We start from the raw sequence: 20,482 nt of genomic DNA on the forward strand, positions 1-20,482 counted from the left end.
GAAACCACTCGGTTAAGGTGTTAAAAAACATTTGATGCACCATTCTCCCTAACACAGATACGTGCACTTATTCACTCTGTTAGTAAAGTTCCCCGCTTAGGTGAGCCCTGCAGTTTCCTCCAAGGCCCCCAGCACTGACTCAGCGGAGGAGTCACTCGCTAACCCATTACGTTGTAGGTCTGCCTTCTGGTCAGCCTGCATTTTGGGTATAGGTGCCCGCTATGCGTGATCCCTACCAGGCGATCCCATATGCTTATTCAGCCACGGTGCAGTCCCCCCTCACAGGCGGACATGTGTCTTCCCTCTCCACTAACCATCTTATTATAGGTGTACTCCTCCTTCTCAGGGCTAGTCCATATATTCTGCCATCATATCTCCCCATTGGGTAGCAGGTGGCCTCCGCAGTGTCCTTCCTATCGGGACTGCACGCTTTCCCAACGTACTGCCGTATTAAATTCCTAGAAATTATTTAGATGCTTGGGGCTCCTGAAAAATATATCTACATCCGTAAATCTTCTTTGAAGTGGGATAAGTAGGGGCCAGGGATCACGTTAAAAGACCGCGACCCTCTCTATGATGCAGGAGCGCTCATGCTATGACTGGCTATCCTCTCATCAGAGGCAAATGTAATGTGCAGTCATAATGGCGTTTTCCAGACATTTCCCCATATGTGGATTAAATCTACTTATAGCATTGGAGTTCCCCATCCGAAGGGGAACACTCTGGTTACTGAAGTAACCCTCGTTCTCTAAGGAGGGGAACGGAAATGTAATATTGCATTGCCATAATGATTGTTCCTTAGCTGTAGAAATCTGTCTCTTCAGCTTAAAAAAGTTAGTGTCTTCTTGCTTTTGCTGTGCTTTTATGCTCAATTGATTGCAACAAGCATCAGTTGCGCAAGCTGACGCTGCCATTTCATTTGGCATTACATTGGTCCGTTTACATAATCTTTCAGACGATTGGCTTTCTGAACAAAATCCCCATACATTAATTGTGCTTTTATTCAAGATTTGAGAAATTATTTTTGTACTGTGCCAATGTCGCTTACTTTGGTTGGTGGAGTGAACTTGTGCATGGCTTTATAGGTGGGGCGTCTGTTTTAATTCTTTGGGTGAAATTCTCAAAGTGGCATAGTTGGGTAAACTATTGTATTTCTATTCTATTCGGGGGTCTTTCTCCATCCGCCCTCCTGCCATACGTCACAGGAGCATGAACTACCTTTTTAAGCTCATGCCACAGCATCTCAATTGGATTTCGGTCATGAATTAACTAGGCCACTTCCAAATCTTCATTTTGTTTTTCTTCAGCCATTCTTGCTAGTGTGCTTTAAATCATTGTCTTGCTGCAGAACCCAGGTTTGCTTCAGCTTAAGGTAACTAACAGATGGACGACATTCTTATTCAGGGTGTTGTGTTACACAGCAGAATTCATGGTTTCATTTATCACAGCAAGTATCCCTGGTCCTAAAGCAGCAAAAAAGGCCCAGACCATAACACCACCACCATATTTTACTGTTGGTTTGCTGTTCTTTTCCTGAAATGTGGTGTTACTCCACACATAATGGCATGCAAATACAGTTAGAACATACTTTCAGTATCATCTTTGCTTGAAATAATACAGTGTAATGCAGTTTATCTGAAATAAGCCTGCTCCCACACAGGTTTGACCTTCCAGACCAGACGCTCTGACAACAACTGTCAGATGAAATTTGAAGAACGAAACTAAGAATATTCAAATTTCATCCAGAAGGATTGTATCAAATTTTTATTAGCCAAATTCATCTTATGGATTAATACATGTAAAAAATGAACCTTAGTTCAGTGTGTTACATAACTGCTCCCTGCTGGTCATGTCTTTCTAGTATCAGAGCATTCTGTGTGCTTGTGTGAAATACACCGATGTCCCCAGTGGTAACATTCTTTCACTCGAGCAATCTCAGTAGCCATACCTATTTGTTAAGTGTTTTTTCTATGAACTGGTTTGCCTGGTATCTTTTGCTTATGGTGGATTCATAAATACTCACATTAACTGAGACATGTGAGGGTTGTTGTGGGGTCTTTTGTGACTTCTAGGATGAGTTGTCACTGTGCTTTGGATAATTGTAGTCAGCCAGCCATTCCTGGGAACATTCTCTACCGTTCAATGTTTTTGCCATGTTTAAGGCTCTCATTGTGGTTCGCTGCAGTCCCAAAGCTTTAAAAAATGGCTGTATAACCCTTTTCAGGTTGGTATATTTAAATTTTTGTTTTTTGTTTTTGAGTTTCTATGGATCTTCTTCTATGGCGTGATGTCTAGGCTTTGAGGATATATTAGTGTACTTTGTAAAAAAGGTCCTATTTAACTGATTTCTTAATTGTGAGGTTTGGCAGTAATCAGGCATGTGTGTGGCTAAAGAAATTTAATTTCCTTTATTAATTAAAAATAAAATTTAAATGCATATTGTGTTAACTTTGGTTTTGTTCGACTAATTAAAATTAGTTTGATGATGTGAAACATTAAAGTGTAACAAACATGTTGAAAAATAATAAATCAGTGAGGGGACAAACACTTTTTCACATCACTGTGTATATATATATATATATATATATATATATATATATATATATATATATATATATATATATATATATATATTAGGGATGTGCGGAGCAGCCGGTATTTGTATTTGTATTTGTTGAGGGGGGAAAAGTATTTGTATTTGTATTTGTATTCGAGTAAAATTCAAAATGGCGCAAAAAAATATATTTTTTCTATTACACTTCTAATTTACGTTATAGTGAAAGTATTGTTTAATTATACCCATTATATAAATTATAGATATGCATTATTGGCTGTTGTTTTTGAACATGTGACAAGAAATGTCATTGAAAAGATAATAACATAGAAGCCATTATCTCATCCATGGTTAAACCAACAACTAATAAAATACCAAGGTGAATATTATGAACCCCACCACCACCGTTCTTGTTGAAGGACACTGAATAGACAGAATAAACACAAATAATACTTAAAAAAACTGTTGTTCTCCTGAAAGAACTTCTTTCCAATGCACAGAATTCCAAAAACTAAAATTAACAAAATAAATCTAAATAAAACCCTGCCTGGGAGATCTGGCAGAACAAAAGTATTCTATATAATACTAAAAGATACAGCCCTGCTATTATCATCTGCCTGCCACAAAAAGACACAAAGTTTGTTTGTTTGTTTTTTTTTTATGCTTGAAACTGACTTGCTGGGGCAGAATGTGGCTGTGTTGATGATTTGGTGGTTGTGGAGGATTTAGCAGAACATGGCTGTGCTGATTGAGGGGATTGATGCTTGTGGGGGTTTACAGACAGTATCAGGAGAGGATGCTTTTAGTGCATGTGATAATACATTACATAGAAGGTTGCGTGGTGGCACAGTGAGTAGCACTGTCGCCTGACAGCAAGAAGGTTGCTGGTTCGAGCCCCGACTGGGTTCTCCCCATGTTGGCGTGGGTTTCCTCTGGGTGCTCCGGTTTCCCCCACAGTCCAAACACATGCAATACAGGTGAATTGGGTAAGCTAAATTGTCCCTTTTGTATGTGTGTGAAAGAGAGTGTATGGATGTTTCCCAGTCCTGGGTAGCAGCTGGAAGGGCAGCCACTGCATAAAACATATGCTGGATAAATTGGTGGTTCATTCCACTGTGGCAACCCCAGATTGATAAAGGGATTTAGCCGAAAAGAAATGAATGAATGATTATGGATAGAAGATGTTGACAGATGTTTAATATCTCTGCCTCTGCTGATTTCACTTTTGCACACATTATACAGTATCACTTTGTTTTATCTGCAGCAGCACTGACTGTAAAATGCTTCCACACAGAACCTGAAGGTTTTTTTTTCTTTTGACTGGTGGAGGACCAAGAAATGGCTCAGCAGCACTCTTTTTCACTTTTTATGGGTGCCCAAATGTCTTTGAGGAGTTTCAAGTTAATAAAAAGTGACGGGAAGCTATGTTAAGGTTAACTAGCCTATAGCATATATCTTGCTGCAGTAATTTAGAAGTACCATATAACTCCCATAAGTGCATACTATTCGACACAACTGCAAAAGTATCGCTTTAACCTTTATAAACGATCGTTAACGTTACTCTGTCAACAGACTATTGTCTAAATTACCGCGCTAACAGAGCTAACGTTGCGTAAACAGAACACCCGGTTGCAGACGTCAATAATGCAGCGTAATAGAATATCCCCATCAAACTTCGCTACAAGTTTATAAACTGCCTTTGGAACCCAACTAAGGTACAAAAATCTATTTAACAAAAATAGTGATGCAGTGAAGTATTTTTTTCGCTCAGCCGAGCCTTCTGTCTGTTGCTGTGGAGAAGCTTGTGCCAGACACCCTGTTATCTCCGCCCCGCCCTCCGACATGCCGACTGAGCGTGTCTCTCTCTCTCTCTCTCTCTCTCTCTCTCACTCACTCACTCACTCACTCACGTGGGCATGCACTGTGGTCTCATGAGGAAATGCTGCTTTTTGATGTAGTGGTTTTCTTGCTCCCGAATACAAATATTTATTCAAGTACTTGTTCGAATCAAGTATTCGTAAAAACACGCTATTCGTGCCTTTCCGAATACCGTATTCGGGTTCGGCTCCACCCTTAATATATATATATATATATATATATATATATATATATATATATATATATATATATATGTATGTATATGCACAGTTGAAGTCAAACTTATTAGCCCTCTGAATTATTAGCTCCCCTGTTTATTTATGTTTTTTTTTTCACAATTTCTGATTAATGGAGAAAAGATTTTTTTTTCAACACATTACTACACATAAAAGTTTTAGTAACTTATTTATTATAATAATTGTGGAAATTTCAAGTCTTATGTGACAAATTTTCAGAACAGAATTTTTAGTAATGTATAGAAATTGTTTTATTGAAACTCTAGTACCAGGAGTCCATGATGCGCCTCATGCTCATGAACCTCATGCCACCATAGTTGCTAAAGTTCCTGTACTGTCCAGGCCCGAAGTGCCACATCCTGCCTCTGTAGTGGGGCTGGTCATAAAAGAGCCAGTGGCCGTCCATCACATGGCAGGACTGGCAGTGAGACATGCGGTAACGGTCCATGATGTTGTCACAGTCATCCATCATCTCGTACATCTGACCCATGAAGTTATCCCTCTCGTAGATCCTCATTCTGTAGGATCCCCTGTGCTGTAGTGAAAAAGAAGTCTGTTATTTTCAAGTTTATTAAGCAGAAAACTTCACGCTCAAAACTGCATTAATCTGTATCTTATATAAGCTTAACATTGGGCTCACCATGGGGATCATACGGCAGGACCTGATGCAGTTGTTCATTCCAAACATAGACATGTAATCAGCATACTCTCCCCTCCTGAAGAAATATCCACTTCCCATGTAGTTGGGCTGATCGTACATCATCCAACAGCCACTGTCCACTCTGCAAGAGTGACAACGGCTCATGTAGGAGGAGAAGTCACCACAGTCGCCCATACACTCATAAGAGCGACCCTGGAAGTTCCTGTCCTCAAAGAAAGTGACCTAAAAAATTCAAATATAATGTTTTTGTTATGAAAAGTTAAATTAAGTCAAGTAATTTTTAGGTTACACTGTGTGGAATGGGTGCTAGAATGAGGTTTACCTTCATGTTTGCGTTGTCTGATCCTCAGTGGTTCCACACGGGAGAAGCTGAAGCTGATTCTGCCTGTTGACTGACTGCTGTCACCTGTCCTTTTATACAAGACCAAGACTAAAGACTACACAGTACCTATTGTTACTCAGTTCCTGACTATGCAAGTTGGCATAGAGAACTTTCTAGCTATAAGGCTTGGTATGTAGTTCTTAGTACTCAGATTTATCTGGATTGGACTTAACAAAAAAGCTACGTTCACACTGCAAGGTTTAGTGCTCAAATCAGATTTTTTCTCAGATCTGATTTTTTTTTTTTTTTGCATAACAGTTCACATTGTTGTTATAAATGTGGCCGATATCAGATTTGCAATGTGAACAGAACATGGACCTGCTTGCGCAAATGTACTGTTACAGACAGCACAAAATGTCTAATTATGCACACAGTGTGTATACTGTATGAAAAATATTGTCAGATTATGCTTGATATTATTATTGCCCTTTACACAGACTACCGTGGTGTATTTCATGAGCTGTAAATGGTTGTTCTGCTATTGCAATTTGTATTTCAGCATTTGAAACCTAAAAGTCACTTGTGATTGAAAACACTGATCATTTGTGATTTATGACATTTGGTGCGCATCTTTCTGATCACCAGTGTGGTGAGCTCATCAAGGGTTAATGAGCAGCCGCAGACTTAACTGTGAAGGCAGAGATGGTTTATCTCCGTTTGCACAGCTATTTCATTTTCCTTCGTTATAAACAACTGACACGTGCAGAAGGGGGTTTTGTGTGCTTGAGCACCTGCCCTTTTTTCTCTCGAAGAGAAAAATCCCCCTAAAATGAAAGTACCCCTTCATTTGCACACGGATCCCCTATCCACAACACCATCGATGCTCTTAAGCTTCCTAATCAACCTGTGCGTCAATCGTTAGCCAAATTGGCTAGCAAGCACAAGTTTTGCCTTTTCTTCAAAATGCACAACCAACTTTCAGTGGTAAAGTAATTGCCAGTGCGCCATACTACTGTGCTGCTGATGAGTAGATGATATTTGCAGCACAGAATGAGGACGCATGTCGCTCGCAGATTATGTAAAAGCCACATGAAATCCGACACAATCGTTCACACTATGGTTGCATTGCAAAACATCATTTATGTCTGATATAATACTACATATGAAAGTGGCATAAATCTGAACTGAAAAGATCATATTTCATGTGGTTTGGCTGCAGTGTGAACGTAGCCTAAGTCACTTCTGCTAAACGATTTTATCAACACAAATTGCCTGGATTTTTTTGCTTTTTGCTAGATGACAGTTGTAGTACAACTGTTCTAAATGAACAGTGTTGTGCAAGTTACTTCCAAACTGTAATACATTACAGATTACTTGTTACTGTTATTTAAAAGTAATCCCTAACATAAAAATATTACTGTCTCAAAATTGTAATGTTACATTACTCTTATATTACTTTCTATGTACTTTTACCAAGATAACTACAGAATTAGAACTTTACATTCTAAAATGCACTGCAGAGCACTTTACATCCAGTAGAAATTGATATGATAACAGGCTAATAACAATATAGTATATAATTGGCAATGTGAAGGCTCAAGACAATGCAAGAAAGGAGGACAGTCAGAATCACAAATGATCAAAGTCTGTTAAAAGTATGGTAGAGGTAAAGTGATTATCTGGCAATATCTGTGAGTAGCTTGACTATATTCATATTAGACACATCAGGCCTATATGTAAACAAGATGCAGATTTTTTTTTCTTTTCTTATTGTTGCCATTATTCTATTCATTTTAAATTCACGTGGTTCTCAACACAAAACTGTCATGCACAAAGTAAGCATGATGAATATAGCTTTCTCAATATAATGCTTGTGCACCGGTTTCTGAAATCTGTTTGTAGACAAAACTGCTTGTGATCTTCCAAATATACACTGCTCGCGTGCAAATTTTCTCAAACTCTTTCAAATATACACTGCTCATGCACAAATTTTCTTGCGCACTCTCAGTTCCCTGCTCGCTCAGTGAGATTATTTGAAGACTCACAAGTTTTGTCTTGTGTTCCCTCTTGCTTTCGTGCTTTTTGATGTGATTTATATTAGTACAGTATTTATTAACAATAACCAACATACTGAAATAGACTTACATATTCAATTTTTATCTAATAAACCATGAGATTTTTGGCTGTATGTTATATGATGAGATATTTCCAGTTTCAAATACTTAATGACAGAGAAAATATAAGTTGTATGTAAAAAATACATTTTATTTTTTTTTAAATTATTAAACATCCAAAAGGTGCACCATACAACTAAAAAAAACATTTAAACAAAAATATAACTATATATGTAACTAATGGAAAGTAGGGAAACACTTGATAAGGTATTATAGCCTACTGTACTATTCACTCTTCACATAAATCTCACTATTAAATTTATTTTATCATGGCAACTGAAATAAAGTGAAATAGCTCTGTTGTCTTCAACCCAGGCTCATTGTGAAAACGTAGTCCCGCGGACGTTTCTGGAGACGTACGGCTGCAGTTTTTGTTTTTGCGAATCCGCGCCCACGCTGTTCTCGCATGAACCCACCAGAGGCCGCTGTCCGACTGACCGGATGATTGACTGCGCGACCGGCAAATCGGCCGACCCGCCCTCCTCCTTCCCTGAACCCAACCAATTTTACCGATTGGCCCACTCGCTTCCCTAAACCCGAGCAACAGTTAACAAAAGCCGTCCAAAAAAAAAAAAAAAAAAACAGATTTTTTTTTTTTTACCGTGTTTTCGGATTTCACCGCGTTCTCACCCTGTTACGAAACTCGTTCACTTAATTTTTGGGAATCTGTTTTTGTCTTGCCTGATTGCTGGAACTGCTCTTCCCCGGACTCGAAACCGATCGCTGTGGTCATCTCCTCTCTGCATCTCAAGCCTGCCAACGTACACGGTGAGCTGAGTGGACAAACGGGTTGCAGCGGGGAAGCCCTCCACAAGGAGGTAAGCGATCAGCCGGCAAGCATCAGCATCCCACCGCCCCGTATCGTTCGCTTGAAAAAAATTAAATGCAGCCGTACGTACCTCCCAGGACGTATTCCGCTGTCTCCAGAAATGTCCGCAGGACTACGTTTTCAGAACGAACTTGGGTTGAGTTGTCTTCCACATTGTTGATGAGATTTTGGAGGACATTTTCCCTGTCATTCTCTTCATTTTGAGGAAAAGCTGTTCCACAGGGACCCTGAGCACTCATGAACTGAACACACATGGACAGTGTTTTGAACAGTAATTAATCTGTTGAACAGTAATTAATTAATCTGTTGTGGTAATACTATAGTTGTTAGTGTTACAACTAGTGTAATATAAACAATTTACCCTATGCTGCAGTTTTTTTTTTTACAATATAAGGTATATTATACTACAATTCACCACACTTTACTGTAGTGTAGTAAAACTACACTGCATTTCATTTGATCAGTTCACTACAGCATGATGAAGCATTCATTAAAAAGTTGTAAATAATATTAGCCTAAAAGATAGGCAGTATACCTAACACTCAGAAACACTAGTATTTATCATAGAATTTATCCTAACCTGTAGGTAAACAGTGTAGCAATATATACACCATTTCAATATTCTTGGGATAACAGTTTAACAGGAGGATCTCTGGAGAGCAAAAGCACAAAAAAAGCAGGAAACACAAAGGCACAAATTGTAAGTCTGCATCATCTGACGGAGCAAGAGCAGATCATTTGCACGTGAGCACCCCAGCCAGTGTTTTGAGTGCAGGCGAGGGATTTTGTCCACGAACAGAGGAAAGACGGTGCGTTTACTCGCTCGTATTACATGAATGCACTCTTGACTCGTAATACTGCACTTACGACATTTGTCAGTGAAATAACGCCATATGCATGTATGTCCATCTCGCGAATGTACTGTCTTCTGCCATTTTTATCTATTTGCCACTTTTCCCCTGTGCATTACAGCTTAACAATACTGCGAACCAGGCTGAGCCAATAGCCTTGGACCTCGAGCTCAGGGGCTGAAATTTCGCATTCAAAGTAAAAAAGTCCAATAGCCAGAGGAAGCTTAATGACAACACACACGTATGTTCACTAACCACAAACAGGAAATAGAACGGTTGAATTTTATATTTGTTTATGTCTTGCGGGCGAAAAGTTTGTAGTAACGCACCCGTTACTGAACATGTACTGAGTAAAATTTTACTGAAAGTGTATTAGCATTGCCTTGCACTACTGCGTTACAGGAAAATGTAATATGTTACTGTAACACTGTTAACCCTTACTGTAGATTATGCATTAAAAAACTGTGAAATAGCCAGTGTTTTGCTGTAATAAAAGGAAACAGTATTTTACTGTAAAAGGAGCAGTATTTGTATGAAATTTTGTAGTGCAAAGAATAAATTACAGTAATTTACTTTATGTACCCATTACAGATAGTTACTGTGATAATAAATGGTAAATTACTGCTCAACTATTATTACCCCATGTACTCTGATGCTTTATGTTGCTATATATATATATATATATATATATATATATATATATATATATATATATATATATATATACAGTTCAGTTTTGGTATGTGTATGGTCAGTATTGAGGAGAAAGTGAGACAATGCATTGATGATAAGCTAAATTTCTCTGCAGCCATCTCTGTGTTTTCTTTGGTTCCTTTTATGTTTTAACATTGAGTATTAAGAGTCGACCAATGTCAATGTCACAGAGCTAATTAAAAGGTAAAGATATCGACAAGATGCATTTAAAGGCAAAAATATTCACACAGAGCAACCAAATTATCACAATCATTTTTATAACTTTGTTTACTTTTCTATAATTAATCTAATTTGCCTAGTTTAGCCTATAGTTAAGTTTTTAAATTGCACTTTAAGCTGAATATTAGTATTTTGCTAAATAACTAGTAAAAATGTGTTATTTAAAAAATATCTTAAACAGCACGTACATACATTTTTGCAGAGACTCAATGAATTTGTTTGGAAAACTTCAAATGAAGTAGGTAAAAATGACATTAACAGTACACTGTTAGACCTTACCGGGGTTTTTTTTACAGTAGAATACTGGCAACACTGTTGCCAGCTACTCACTGTAAAAGTTCGGTTACAGTAAGTAACTGGCAACAGTGTTGCCAGTTATTTCCTGTACCTGAACCATCACAGTGAGTGGCTGGCAACAGTGTTGCCAGTTATTTACCGTAACTGAACCATTACAGTGAGTGGCTGGCAACAGTGTAGCCAGTCATTTACTGTAACTGAACCGATACAGTGAGTAGCTAGCAACAGTGTTGCCAGTTAATTACTGTAATAGAGCAGCAGTGGTAACTAACTGGAAACTGTGTACAGTTAATTACTGTATTGTAGTGTTACAAATCACAGCATTATACTGCATACACAATAGTATGTTATATTATTATAGTTATTGTAGTCTTACCAAAATTAATCAGTATTCTTAGCTGTTATTTAAAAACAGAAGGCATACAATTTTTTCAGACAAATTTATTTTATTGTTTTGGCACCAAACAAATAAATAACAGAAAAAGTATAACAAAATTAAGAAATCAGCAGATATAAATATTGTCTTGCATATTACAGGTCTGCACAGTAAGGCTGCAGTCACACTAACGTTTGAGCATGCAAAATTCTGTCATACTGCACTGCGAAGTGGAATTAAACAAAGCGAGTAGTGGAATTAAACAAAATTAGAGACTGAAAAAAGCAAGCCAGAGAGGTCATGTTTTGATCTTTGATTGGTATCAAGCAATCACATGATGTGATTTTGCATGTCAGCGTTCTCCAAGTTTGAACTTTCCAATGCTGCAAATTATGAAATTTGTCACATGAACTTGTATCCCAGGTCTGCAGTACTCACATGCGTATGAATGGAAGTCTGAAGGGAGAAAAGTGCAGTGTGACCGGGACTTTAAGCTGTAACTCTAATTAAACACACCTGATCAAACTAATTAAGGCTTGTTAGAAATCTACAGGTAATGTTGAAGCAGGGTGGGTACTAAACTCTGTTGCGCTGTTGAACTTAGAGTTTGACCCTCATGGTATATAGCAGGGGTGCTCAATCCTGTTCCTGGAGAGCCACCTTCCTCCAGATTTCAGTTGCTACCCATATCAAACACACCTGCCTGTAATTATCAAGTGGTGTTCAGGTCTTAATTAATTGGTTTAGGTGTTTTTATATTTTTATTGTTTTTATTCAATGATATGTGCATGATTGTGATAAATGTAGGGAATTCCTTTGAAAATATGCTATGAACCAGGGATGTCAAATTCCTGAAGGGCCGCAGCCCAGCAGAATTTAGTTCCAGCCCTGCTTCAACACACTACCTTTAGATTTAGTTTGATCAGGTGTGTTTAATTAGTATAACTGCACTGTTACTCTGTAGATTGTGCAGTAAATAACTGTAAAATAGCCAGTGTTTTACTGTATTAAAAGGAAACATTTATTATTTATTAACACATATTATTTTACTGTAAAAGGAGTAGACTTTGTATGAAATTGTGTAGTGCAAAAAATAAATTACAGTAATTTACTTTATGTACTCATTACAGATAGTAACTGACAATAAATAGCAAATTACTGTTCAACCATTACTGTCCCATCTTCTCTGATGGTTTATGTTGCTTTTTATAGAGACGTGCATTTTAAAGGCAGAAAATAATGATTTAGGCATCACCACACACTCCCACAGGCTGTCCGTCTTATTCTAAACACAAAGGTGTTAGAAAGAGTTTTCAGAAAATGCTGGCCCTTTAAGGGAGCCAGGTGTTTGATTTGTTTACTGCTGAGTGTGCTCTATTCTCTGTCCATCAATTCAGATGTAGAGTCTGATATGTATTAGGCTTTAAAGAGCCCATATTATACATGAAATAGGGTCATATCTTGATTTTAAGGGTCTTCAACAACAGTTTAATATGCATGCAAGGTCAAAAAACACGTTCATGGTCTTATAATCTGCATTTATTTTTACCTAATTATCCCAGCGACTCCTGTATGAATCGTTCAGGGATTCATTTGTTCCCAAACCCCTCCTTAGCGCGAAGCTAATCTGCGCTGATTGGACCGATGACAGTCTGTTGCGATTGGTCGACTGCCTTCAGTCAGAGAATGAAATGCCAAACAGCTAATCAGCAATATAAAAGTAATCACAGTTCATACACGCTCGATAGTGTAGGCGTGGATTTTAGCTGCCAGTGGGTCAATGTAAATACAGACTATGGACTTGAAAATACAGACGACTAACTATTTTATTGAGCAAAAACTCCAAAAACAGTTGAGGAGATCTCCTAGCTTCTCACTCTGCTCTTTTCACAGACACACACACACACACACACACACACACACTCACACACACTTAACCCTGCTCCGGACGACAACGCGCACGCACACACACACACACACGCACACACACCTCCGGACGACAGCGCGCGCACGCACACACAGACACACACACTAACGTTACTCCCCGTCCACGGAGCTCCGTTAACGCAGCACGCGTCGCGTTTTTAACGTGACTTTGCACACGATAAGAGAATATAGCCAGTTAACCTGATACAGTACACGCGGTTACAAGTAACAAATCACAACTAAATACATTTGCAAGCTAGAGTCAACGAGGCAACTTTAATCGCACGTACTTACACTTGAGAAATGGAGGAAGAAACCCATCCTGACGTCTATCAGTAAGTTACTGATCCTTCCTTTAACAAACGCTGATGAAGTATTCTTTGTAGCATGTAGCTTCCAGAAGTTTCCAGTAGTTTCCAACTGCTTGGCTATAATGCTGAGGTTTCATCTTTGGGTAGAGACTCAATATATCCATCTGCAGTGTGACTTCAATCGACCGGCATGTTTGTGTGTGTGTGTGTGTGTGTTTGTGGGTGTGTGTGTGTGTGTGTGTCTCGGTTTCTGCGTCAGAGGGCGGGGCCTCAGGTTTGAAATCTCCCGGGTTTGCGCGTGCACGTGAATAACTTGGTTTCGTTCGTACGTCATGGCGAAACACCTAATGAATCCGTATCAAGGCGACTCGTTTGAAGCACTATGAGTCGACTCTTTTTTAGATGAATCAACCGTTTTTAACACTGTACACTAACAGATTTAAGCCTTAGCTGGATACTCCACTTCACTTAGAGCTGTGTTACACACTACATGGAGGGGAATTTTCAAAAACCCATAATATGGGCTCTTTAAATAAGAATCTACAAAAAGTAAAATGTGTTCAAATGTTTTTGAGGGTTTCTAAAATAAGGCTGTGTTTTAAGATATATTGTTGTTATCTTGAACTGTGTACTTGAAAGCTACATTGTTAGCTAGTTAGCCTCTCCTCATACAACTTCTTACATTACTTGTGTTTAAGTGTATGTATTTATTGGATATTGCATACTGCCATAATGTACAGATGCTAACAGTGGTATGTATCTTTCTGGCAGCTAAGCCAAAATTAAATTCCATCATCTCAGTAAGGTAACATGTGCACATCATCACAGGGAATCACAAAAACATGATACACATAGCCATCCACACACAAAAGCTCCCCTGTCAGGTCCCAGGTTGTGAGTTTGTTGCCAAGTATTTTTCAGAGCAGTGTTTCCACCTATGAATTTATATTAGAAACAATAGAAAAGTTTGTTGTCATGAGATAATTATAAAAATAAAAGATTGGATCCTTTGGTTTTTCGGTGCTGCCAACTTAATTTTTATTTTTTATAATTATTTTAAACTTTTTATTGAGATTTGACACAGTTTTTAATTATTTAAAACTTTAAAATTTAAAATAATTATGTTGTGTTTTTGCTGTTCATTTGCTGATCTACCTTCCCGCAGATTTCAGTTGTTATCCATATCAAACACACCTAAACCAATTAATTAGGACCTGAACACCATTTGATAATTACAGGCAGGTGTGTTTGATATGGGTAGCAACTGAAATCTGCAGGAAGGTAGATATCCAGGAACAGGATTGAGCACCCCTGGTATATACCATGAGGGTCAAACTCCAAGTTCCTGGAGAACTTTAGTACCCACCCTGCTTCAACATTACCTGTAGATTTCTAACAAGCCTAAATTAGTTTGATCAGGTGTGTTTAATTAGAGTTACAGCTTAAAGTCCCGGTCACACTGCACTTTTCTCCCTATAGACTTCCATTCATACGCATGTGAGTACTGCAGACCTGGAATGATAGCTCATGCAACAAATTTCATAATTCGTAGCATTGGAAACGTCAAGCTTGGAGAACGCTGACATGCGAAATCACATCATGTGATTGCTTGATACCAATCAAAGATCAAAACATGACTTCTCTGGCTTGCTTTTTCAATCTCTAATTATTTTGATTAGTTCCACTTCGCAGTGCAGTATGACAGAATTTTGCATGCTCAAACGTTAGTGTGACCGCAGCCTTACTGTGAAGACCTGTAATATGCAAGACAATATTTATATCTGCTGATTTCTTAATTTTGTTATACTTTTTCTGTTATTTATTTGTTTGGTGCCAAAACAATAAAATAAATTTGTCTGAAAAATGTTATGCCTTCTATTTTTTAATAACAGCTAAGAATACTGATTAATTTTAGTAACACTACAATAACTATATATGACATACTATTAATGTGTATGCAGTATAATGCTGTGATTTGTAACGCTACAATACAGTAATTAACTGTACACAGTTTCCAGTTAGTTACCACTGCTGCTCTATTACAGTAATTAACTGGCAACACTGTTGCTAGGTACACACTGTATCGGTTCAGTTACAGTAAATAACTGGCAACACTGTTGCCAGCCACTCACTGTAATGGTTCAGTTACAGTATTTAACTGGCAACACTGTTGCCAGTTACTTACTGTAACCGAACTTTTACAGTGAGTGGCTGGCAACAGTGTTGCCAGTATTCTACTGTAAAAAAAACCCAGTAAGGTCTAACAGTGAATACATTACTTTTGTAACGCATTACTCCCAAAACTGATGTTAATATTGTTTTTTGTGTGTTTATATAAATGAATATGGCAACTGTATTAGATCGTTATTATTATTAGATCGTTATGACTATATAAGACAGTTGTCCCCAAACTTGTTCCTGGAGGGCTGGGGTCCTGCAGATTTTAGCTCCAACCCTAATCAAACACACCTAAACAAGCTAATCAGGGTCTTACTAGGTATACTTAAAACATCCAGGCAGGTGTGTTGAGGCAAGATGGAGCTAAACCCTGCAGGGACACTGGCCCTCCAGGACCAGGATTGGTGACTCCTGATATAAGATATACCTTTAGTAATTTCCTGCAGATAAATACCAAAAAATAGCACAACTGGAATTACTACAGCAGTCGTGATCGTCTGATCTCATATGAAGCAAGACATCATAATGACATATGATGATGTGTGCAGGTGTTGTAGTACTCTCCCAATTCTTAGGTGTAAATTGTAAAGCCCTTCCCCTTCATACTCGGTTTAAAGGGCCAAGGGAAAAGGAGAGGGGGAAGGGGTAAAAAAATATAGAATTGGGATTGGGCCTAACAGTTGGGTAACACAAAAACAGCCCCATGCTAGAAAAAATAAACACACACTAAAGTATACAGGGTTACAGTACAACTGCTGAGATAAGCCTGTTGCATGATGATGTCGATGATAACGATAATATTCTTAGATTATTGAGTTTTTTTTTTTTTTTTTTTTTGGTGGTGGTGGGAAATTCATTTTCAAGAGAGAGATTTAATTTAAAAAATATTTATTTTATTAAGTTTCCAGATCATTAGTACCAAGAGTCCATGATACGCCTCATGCTCATGAATCTCATGCCACCATAGTTGCTGAAGTTCCTGTACTGTCCAGGTCCGAAGTGCCACATCCTGCCTCTGTAGTGGGGCTGGTCATAAAAGAGCCAGTGGCCGTCCATCACATGGCAGGACTGGCAGTGAGACATGCGGTAACGGTCCATGATGTTGTCACAGTCATCCATCATCTCGTACATCTGACCTCCAAAGTTCTCCCTCTCGTAGATCCTCATTCTGTAGGATCCCCTGTACTGTAGTGGAAGAGTTCATCATTTTCAAGTTTATTAAGCAGAACATTTTATGCACAAAAAGGTGGATTTATTTGTATCTTATATAAGCTTAAACTTTAGCTCACCATGGGGATCATACGGCAGGACCTGATGCAGTTGTTCATTCCAAACATAGACATGTAATCAGCATACTCTCCCCTCCTGAAGAAATATCCACTTCCCATGTAGTTTGGCTGATCATACATCATCCAGCAGCCGCTCTCCACTCTGCAAGAGTGACAGCGGCTCATGTAGGAGTGCATGTCAGCACAGTCACCCATACAGTCATAAGAGCGACCCTGGAAGTTCCTGTCCTCAAAGAAAGTGACCTGAAAATTTAAAGTTATTATTTTACTGATGTAAAGTAAATTAAACCAAATAAAACATGTGGGAGTTTAACCATGTGGAAACAGTCCTGGAATGAGGTTTACCTTCATGGTTGCGCTGGCTGATGCTCAGTGTTTCCAAAAGGGAAAGCTGAAGCTGATTCTGCTTGTTAACTGACTGGTGTCACCTGTGCTTTTATACAAGACTAAGTCTAAAGACTACACAGCCCCCATTGTTAGTCAATTCCTGACAGTGCAAGTTGACATAGAGGTCATTCTAGCTAAGAATTGGTATTTAGTTCTCAATACAAAGAAAAAACTGTTTAAAAACCCATTGTCTATTTCAAACACCTGTATAGTTCTTTGTATTGGTGGCAGGTTTACATCTGTTTAAATACTACTAATTGTAATTTTAAAAAGTCATTACTGCTACATCAATTGTGAAGAACTTGATATTTGTGTGTGTATATATATATATTGTGTGTGTATACACACACACACACACACACAGTTGAAGTTAGAATTATTAGCCCCCTAAATTATTAGCCACCTGTTTATTTGTTTCCCAAATTTCTGTTTAACAGAGATAATATTTTGTCAACACATCTCTAATCATAATAGTTTAAATAATTCAATTTTAATAACTGAATTATTTTATCTTTACCATGATGACAATTCATAATATTTGACTGGATGTTTTTTTTCAAGACACAGCTTAAAGTGACATTTAAAGGCTTAACTAGGTTAATTAGTTTAACTAGGCAGGTTATGGTAATTAGGCAAGTTATTGCATAACGATAATTTGTTCTGTAGACAATAGAAAAAAATTGCTTAAAGGGGCTAATAATTTTGACCTTAAGTGTTTTTTAGAAAATTAAAAGTTGCTTTTGTTCTAGCCGAAATAAAACAAATAAGACTTTATCCAGAAATATATATATATATATTATCAGACATACTGTGAAAATGTCCTTGCTCTGTTAAACATCATCTGGGAAATATTTAAGAAAAAAAAAAATCAAAGTGGGGCCAATAATTCTCACGACAACTGTATGTATATATATATACTAAATTTGTTAGAATGTTTTCAAATATATAAAAAGTATATAAAATATATACAGTATTTCTGTATCATATTTATTATATACATATATATACACATGGAGAGTCTCAAAAACCCTTTTGTATGATGAACTACTTTCTTCCGGATTTAAATCATAAGCTGACAGTTAAACAGTGGAGCGTGCATCTTTTAAACTTTGGATCTGTAGTGTCTTCTTTTTGCTGGCTGTATGTGGGCGGAGTAATACACAAAGGGTAAAGAGGCATACATATATACATATATATATATATATATATATGATACAGAAATGGGCGAGGCAGTGGCGCAGTAGGTAGTGCTGTTGCCTCACAGCAAGAAGGTCGCTGGTTCGAACCTCGAGACAGTTAGTGTTTCTGTGTGGAGTTTACATGTTCTCCCTGCCTTCGCGTGGGTTTCCTCCGGGTGCTCCGGTTTCCCCCACAGTCCAAAGACATGCGGTACAGGTGAATTGGGTAGGCTAAATTGTCCGTAGTGTACGAGTGTGTGTGTGAATGTGTGTGTGGATGTTTCCCAGAGATGGGTTGCGGCTGGAAGGGCGTCCGCTGCGTAACAAACTTGCTGGATAAGTTGGCGGTTCATTCCGCTGTGGCGACCCCAGATTAATAAAGGGACTAAGCCGATAATAAACTGAATGAATGAATGAATGATACAGAAATAATGTATATATTTTATATACTTTTTATATATTTGTAAACATTCTAACAAATTTAGTATATATATATATATATATATATATATATATATATATATATATATATATATATATATATATATATATATATATATATACAGTATATATATATATTTTTTTTTATATATATATATAAATATCTATTTTCCATGAATGTTTATGTTTTTTCTTTTCATATTTCTTTCTCTTTATTTCATAGCATTTCTCCTGGTTGTGCTATTTCTAGTAGTGTATGTTTATATTAGAGCATTTAACCAATCATGCCTTATTTCTGCCAGCATTCAGATATATGACTAGAGGCATTAAAAATCATTACTACAAACATCTGTAGCATTAAATAATTGTATTGCAGAAGGTCTGCCATTTTTATTAACATAAATAACCATGTTAACCAAATAACGAGCAACAAATAATAAATAATTACTATGCGTTCACTATTCGATTTTACTGATTTGTTTTTTTTTCTCTTTTTTTTTTTTTTTTTTGCTGCTGCCTACGGCTGTCAGAGGGTCCAGTGCTCCAGTTCTTCACATGTTTTAACTGCTTATCTTAACTAGACTTGTACTCCTCAACCTGTTGAAATTGGGACAAGATTTCATAGGTGAATGCTGGTATGGGAGTTGGGATAAAATTATAACATGGACAAATGAAAAAATAAATTAAAAGGGCAAACAATTTAGATTTTTATCTAACTCAAGGAAGCAACAGGGATGCATTTAGTATTACTAAATGATTATGGAAAACATCCCCACACACCAGCAGCAGCATTGTGAAAGACAAATCATGAAGATGGAAAAGCACCTTGAGAATGGAAGGTAGATTTTTATTTTTAATTTTTTTAAAGACTGTCTACATTGTATTATAATGCTGTTTGCAAGATATAAAGCCACATGTATGTTTCTGTAAGAATATCTCCGTCCATAGAGTTAAGTTGTTTACATCAGTTAAGCTGGTCTTTTCCTCCAGTCACACAGATGGCAGGGGCAGACTGGCGAGGAGACTCGGTGTGAAGATGAGACTCTTGGCAAGTTAAAACACATGTATACACTTTTCTTTGTTGTCTTGTATGAATCATTTTAATCTTGATCGATTTTCCAGTAATGTTGTGCTAACTAGTAACATTATTAACCTCTGACAGCACTGATGTGAGAAGACCTGAGAAGACAAAATGCTGTACAGTAATAAAATGAACTTAATAATAATAAAGAATAAAATGATGTTAAATTGTTTGGTAAATTTTAAAGCACATGTAATCTCCTTATTTGTTTATACCAATGTTATCTATAAGCAGGGCCGGCCCGTGGCATAGGCAGTATAGGCAAATGCTAAGGGCGCAGTACGTCCAGGGGGGCGCCAGAAATGGGGGAAGAAAAAAAAAGTAATTTCCACTAAACTTAAATACTGTTGTAGTGTTAGAGCATAGCTTAGCATTACCACATGGTATATTATGCTACAATTTACTCATTTTTTTTTTGCATTCTGCTAATTAGCTAATTAATTAATTTAAATTGTTACTTAGGCCTATATGAATTACTAATATAATTTTATATCAGAAAAAGTACATAGTGTATTATACAGTAGTCTACATCATGCTTGTATCTTTAGGTTTTTTATTAATATTATTTCATCTTATTTTA

General features: G+C 37.4%; 2 protein-coding genes and 1 long non-coding RNA gene across 5 annotated transcripts; 1 reads left to right on the top strand and 2 right to left on the bottom strand.

The window, feature by feature from the left end:
- Nucleotides 1–4,665: 4,665 nt before the first annotated feature.
- Nucleotides 4,666–5,832, bottom strand: crygm2d21 (crystallin, gamma M2d21). The gene is made up of 3 exons (NM_001123293.1): nucleotides 5,652–5,832; nucleotides 5,309–5,551; nucleotides 4,666–5,203 (listed from the first exon to the last, which is right to left on the bottom strand). The coding sequence occupies exons 1-3, from the start codon at nucleotides 5,655–5,657 to the stop codon at nucleotides 4,931–4,933; spliced, it is 522 nt and encodes a 173-aa protein (NP_001116765.1). The 5' UTR covers nucleotides 5,658–5,832; the 3' UTR covers nucleotides 4,666–4,930.
- A 10,565-nt stretch (nucleotides 5,833–16,397) lies between these two features.
- On the bottom strand, nucleotides 16,398–17,227 carry crygm2d10 (crystallin, gamma M2d10). Its single transcript, NM_001109860.1, has 3 exons — nucleotides 17,161–17,227; nucleotides 16,816–17,058; nucleotides 16,398–16,711 (listed from the first exon to the last, which is right to left on the bottom strand). Exons 1-3 carry the CDS (start codon nucleotides 17,164–17,166, stop codon nucleotides 16,439–16,441), a joined length of 522 nt encoding a protein of 173 aa, NP_001103330.1. The 5' UTR covers nucleotides 17,167–17,227; the 3' UTR covers nucleotides 16,398–16,438.
- Nucleotides 17,228–18,291: 1,064 nt separating this feature from the next.
- LOC141376114 (uncharacterized) lies at nucleotides 18,292–20,086 on the top strand. Of its 3 annotated transcripts, none has more exons than XR_012385319.1 (4): nucleotides 18,292–18,369; nucleotides 19,352–19,660; nucleotides 19,820–19,885; nucleotides 19,984–20,086. It is a non-coding gene; the product is annotated as an uncharacterized lncRNA (long non-coding RNA). The 3 variants fall into 3 exon arrangements; XR_012385317.1 differs by having other exon boundaries at nucleotides 18,298–18,369; nucleotides 19,812–19,885; nucleotides 19,984–20,078; XR_012385318.1 differs by lacking the exon at nucleotides 18,292–18,369 and adding an exon at nucleotides 18,417–18,597 and having other exon boundaries at nucleotides 19,812–19,885; nucleotides 19,984–20,066.
- Nucleotides 20,087–20,482: the final 396 nt, after the last annotated feature.

This window comes from Danio rerio, chromosome 9 (assembly GCF_049306965.1).
Source record: "Danio rerio strain Tuebingen ecotype United States chromosome 9, GRCz12tu, whole genome shotgun sequence".
NCBI classification, from domain to species: domain Eukaryota; kingdom Metazoa; phylum Chordata; class Actinopteri; order Cypriniformes; family Danionidae; genus Danio; species Danio rerio.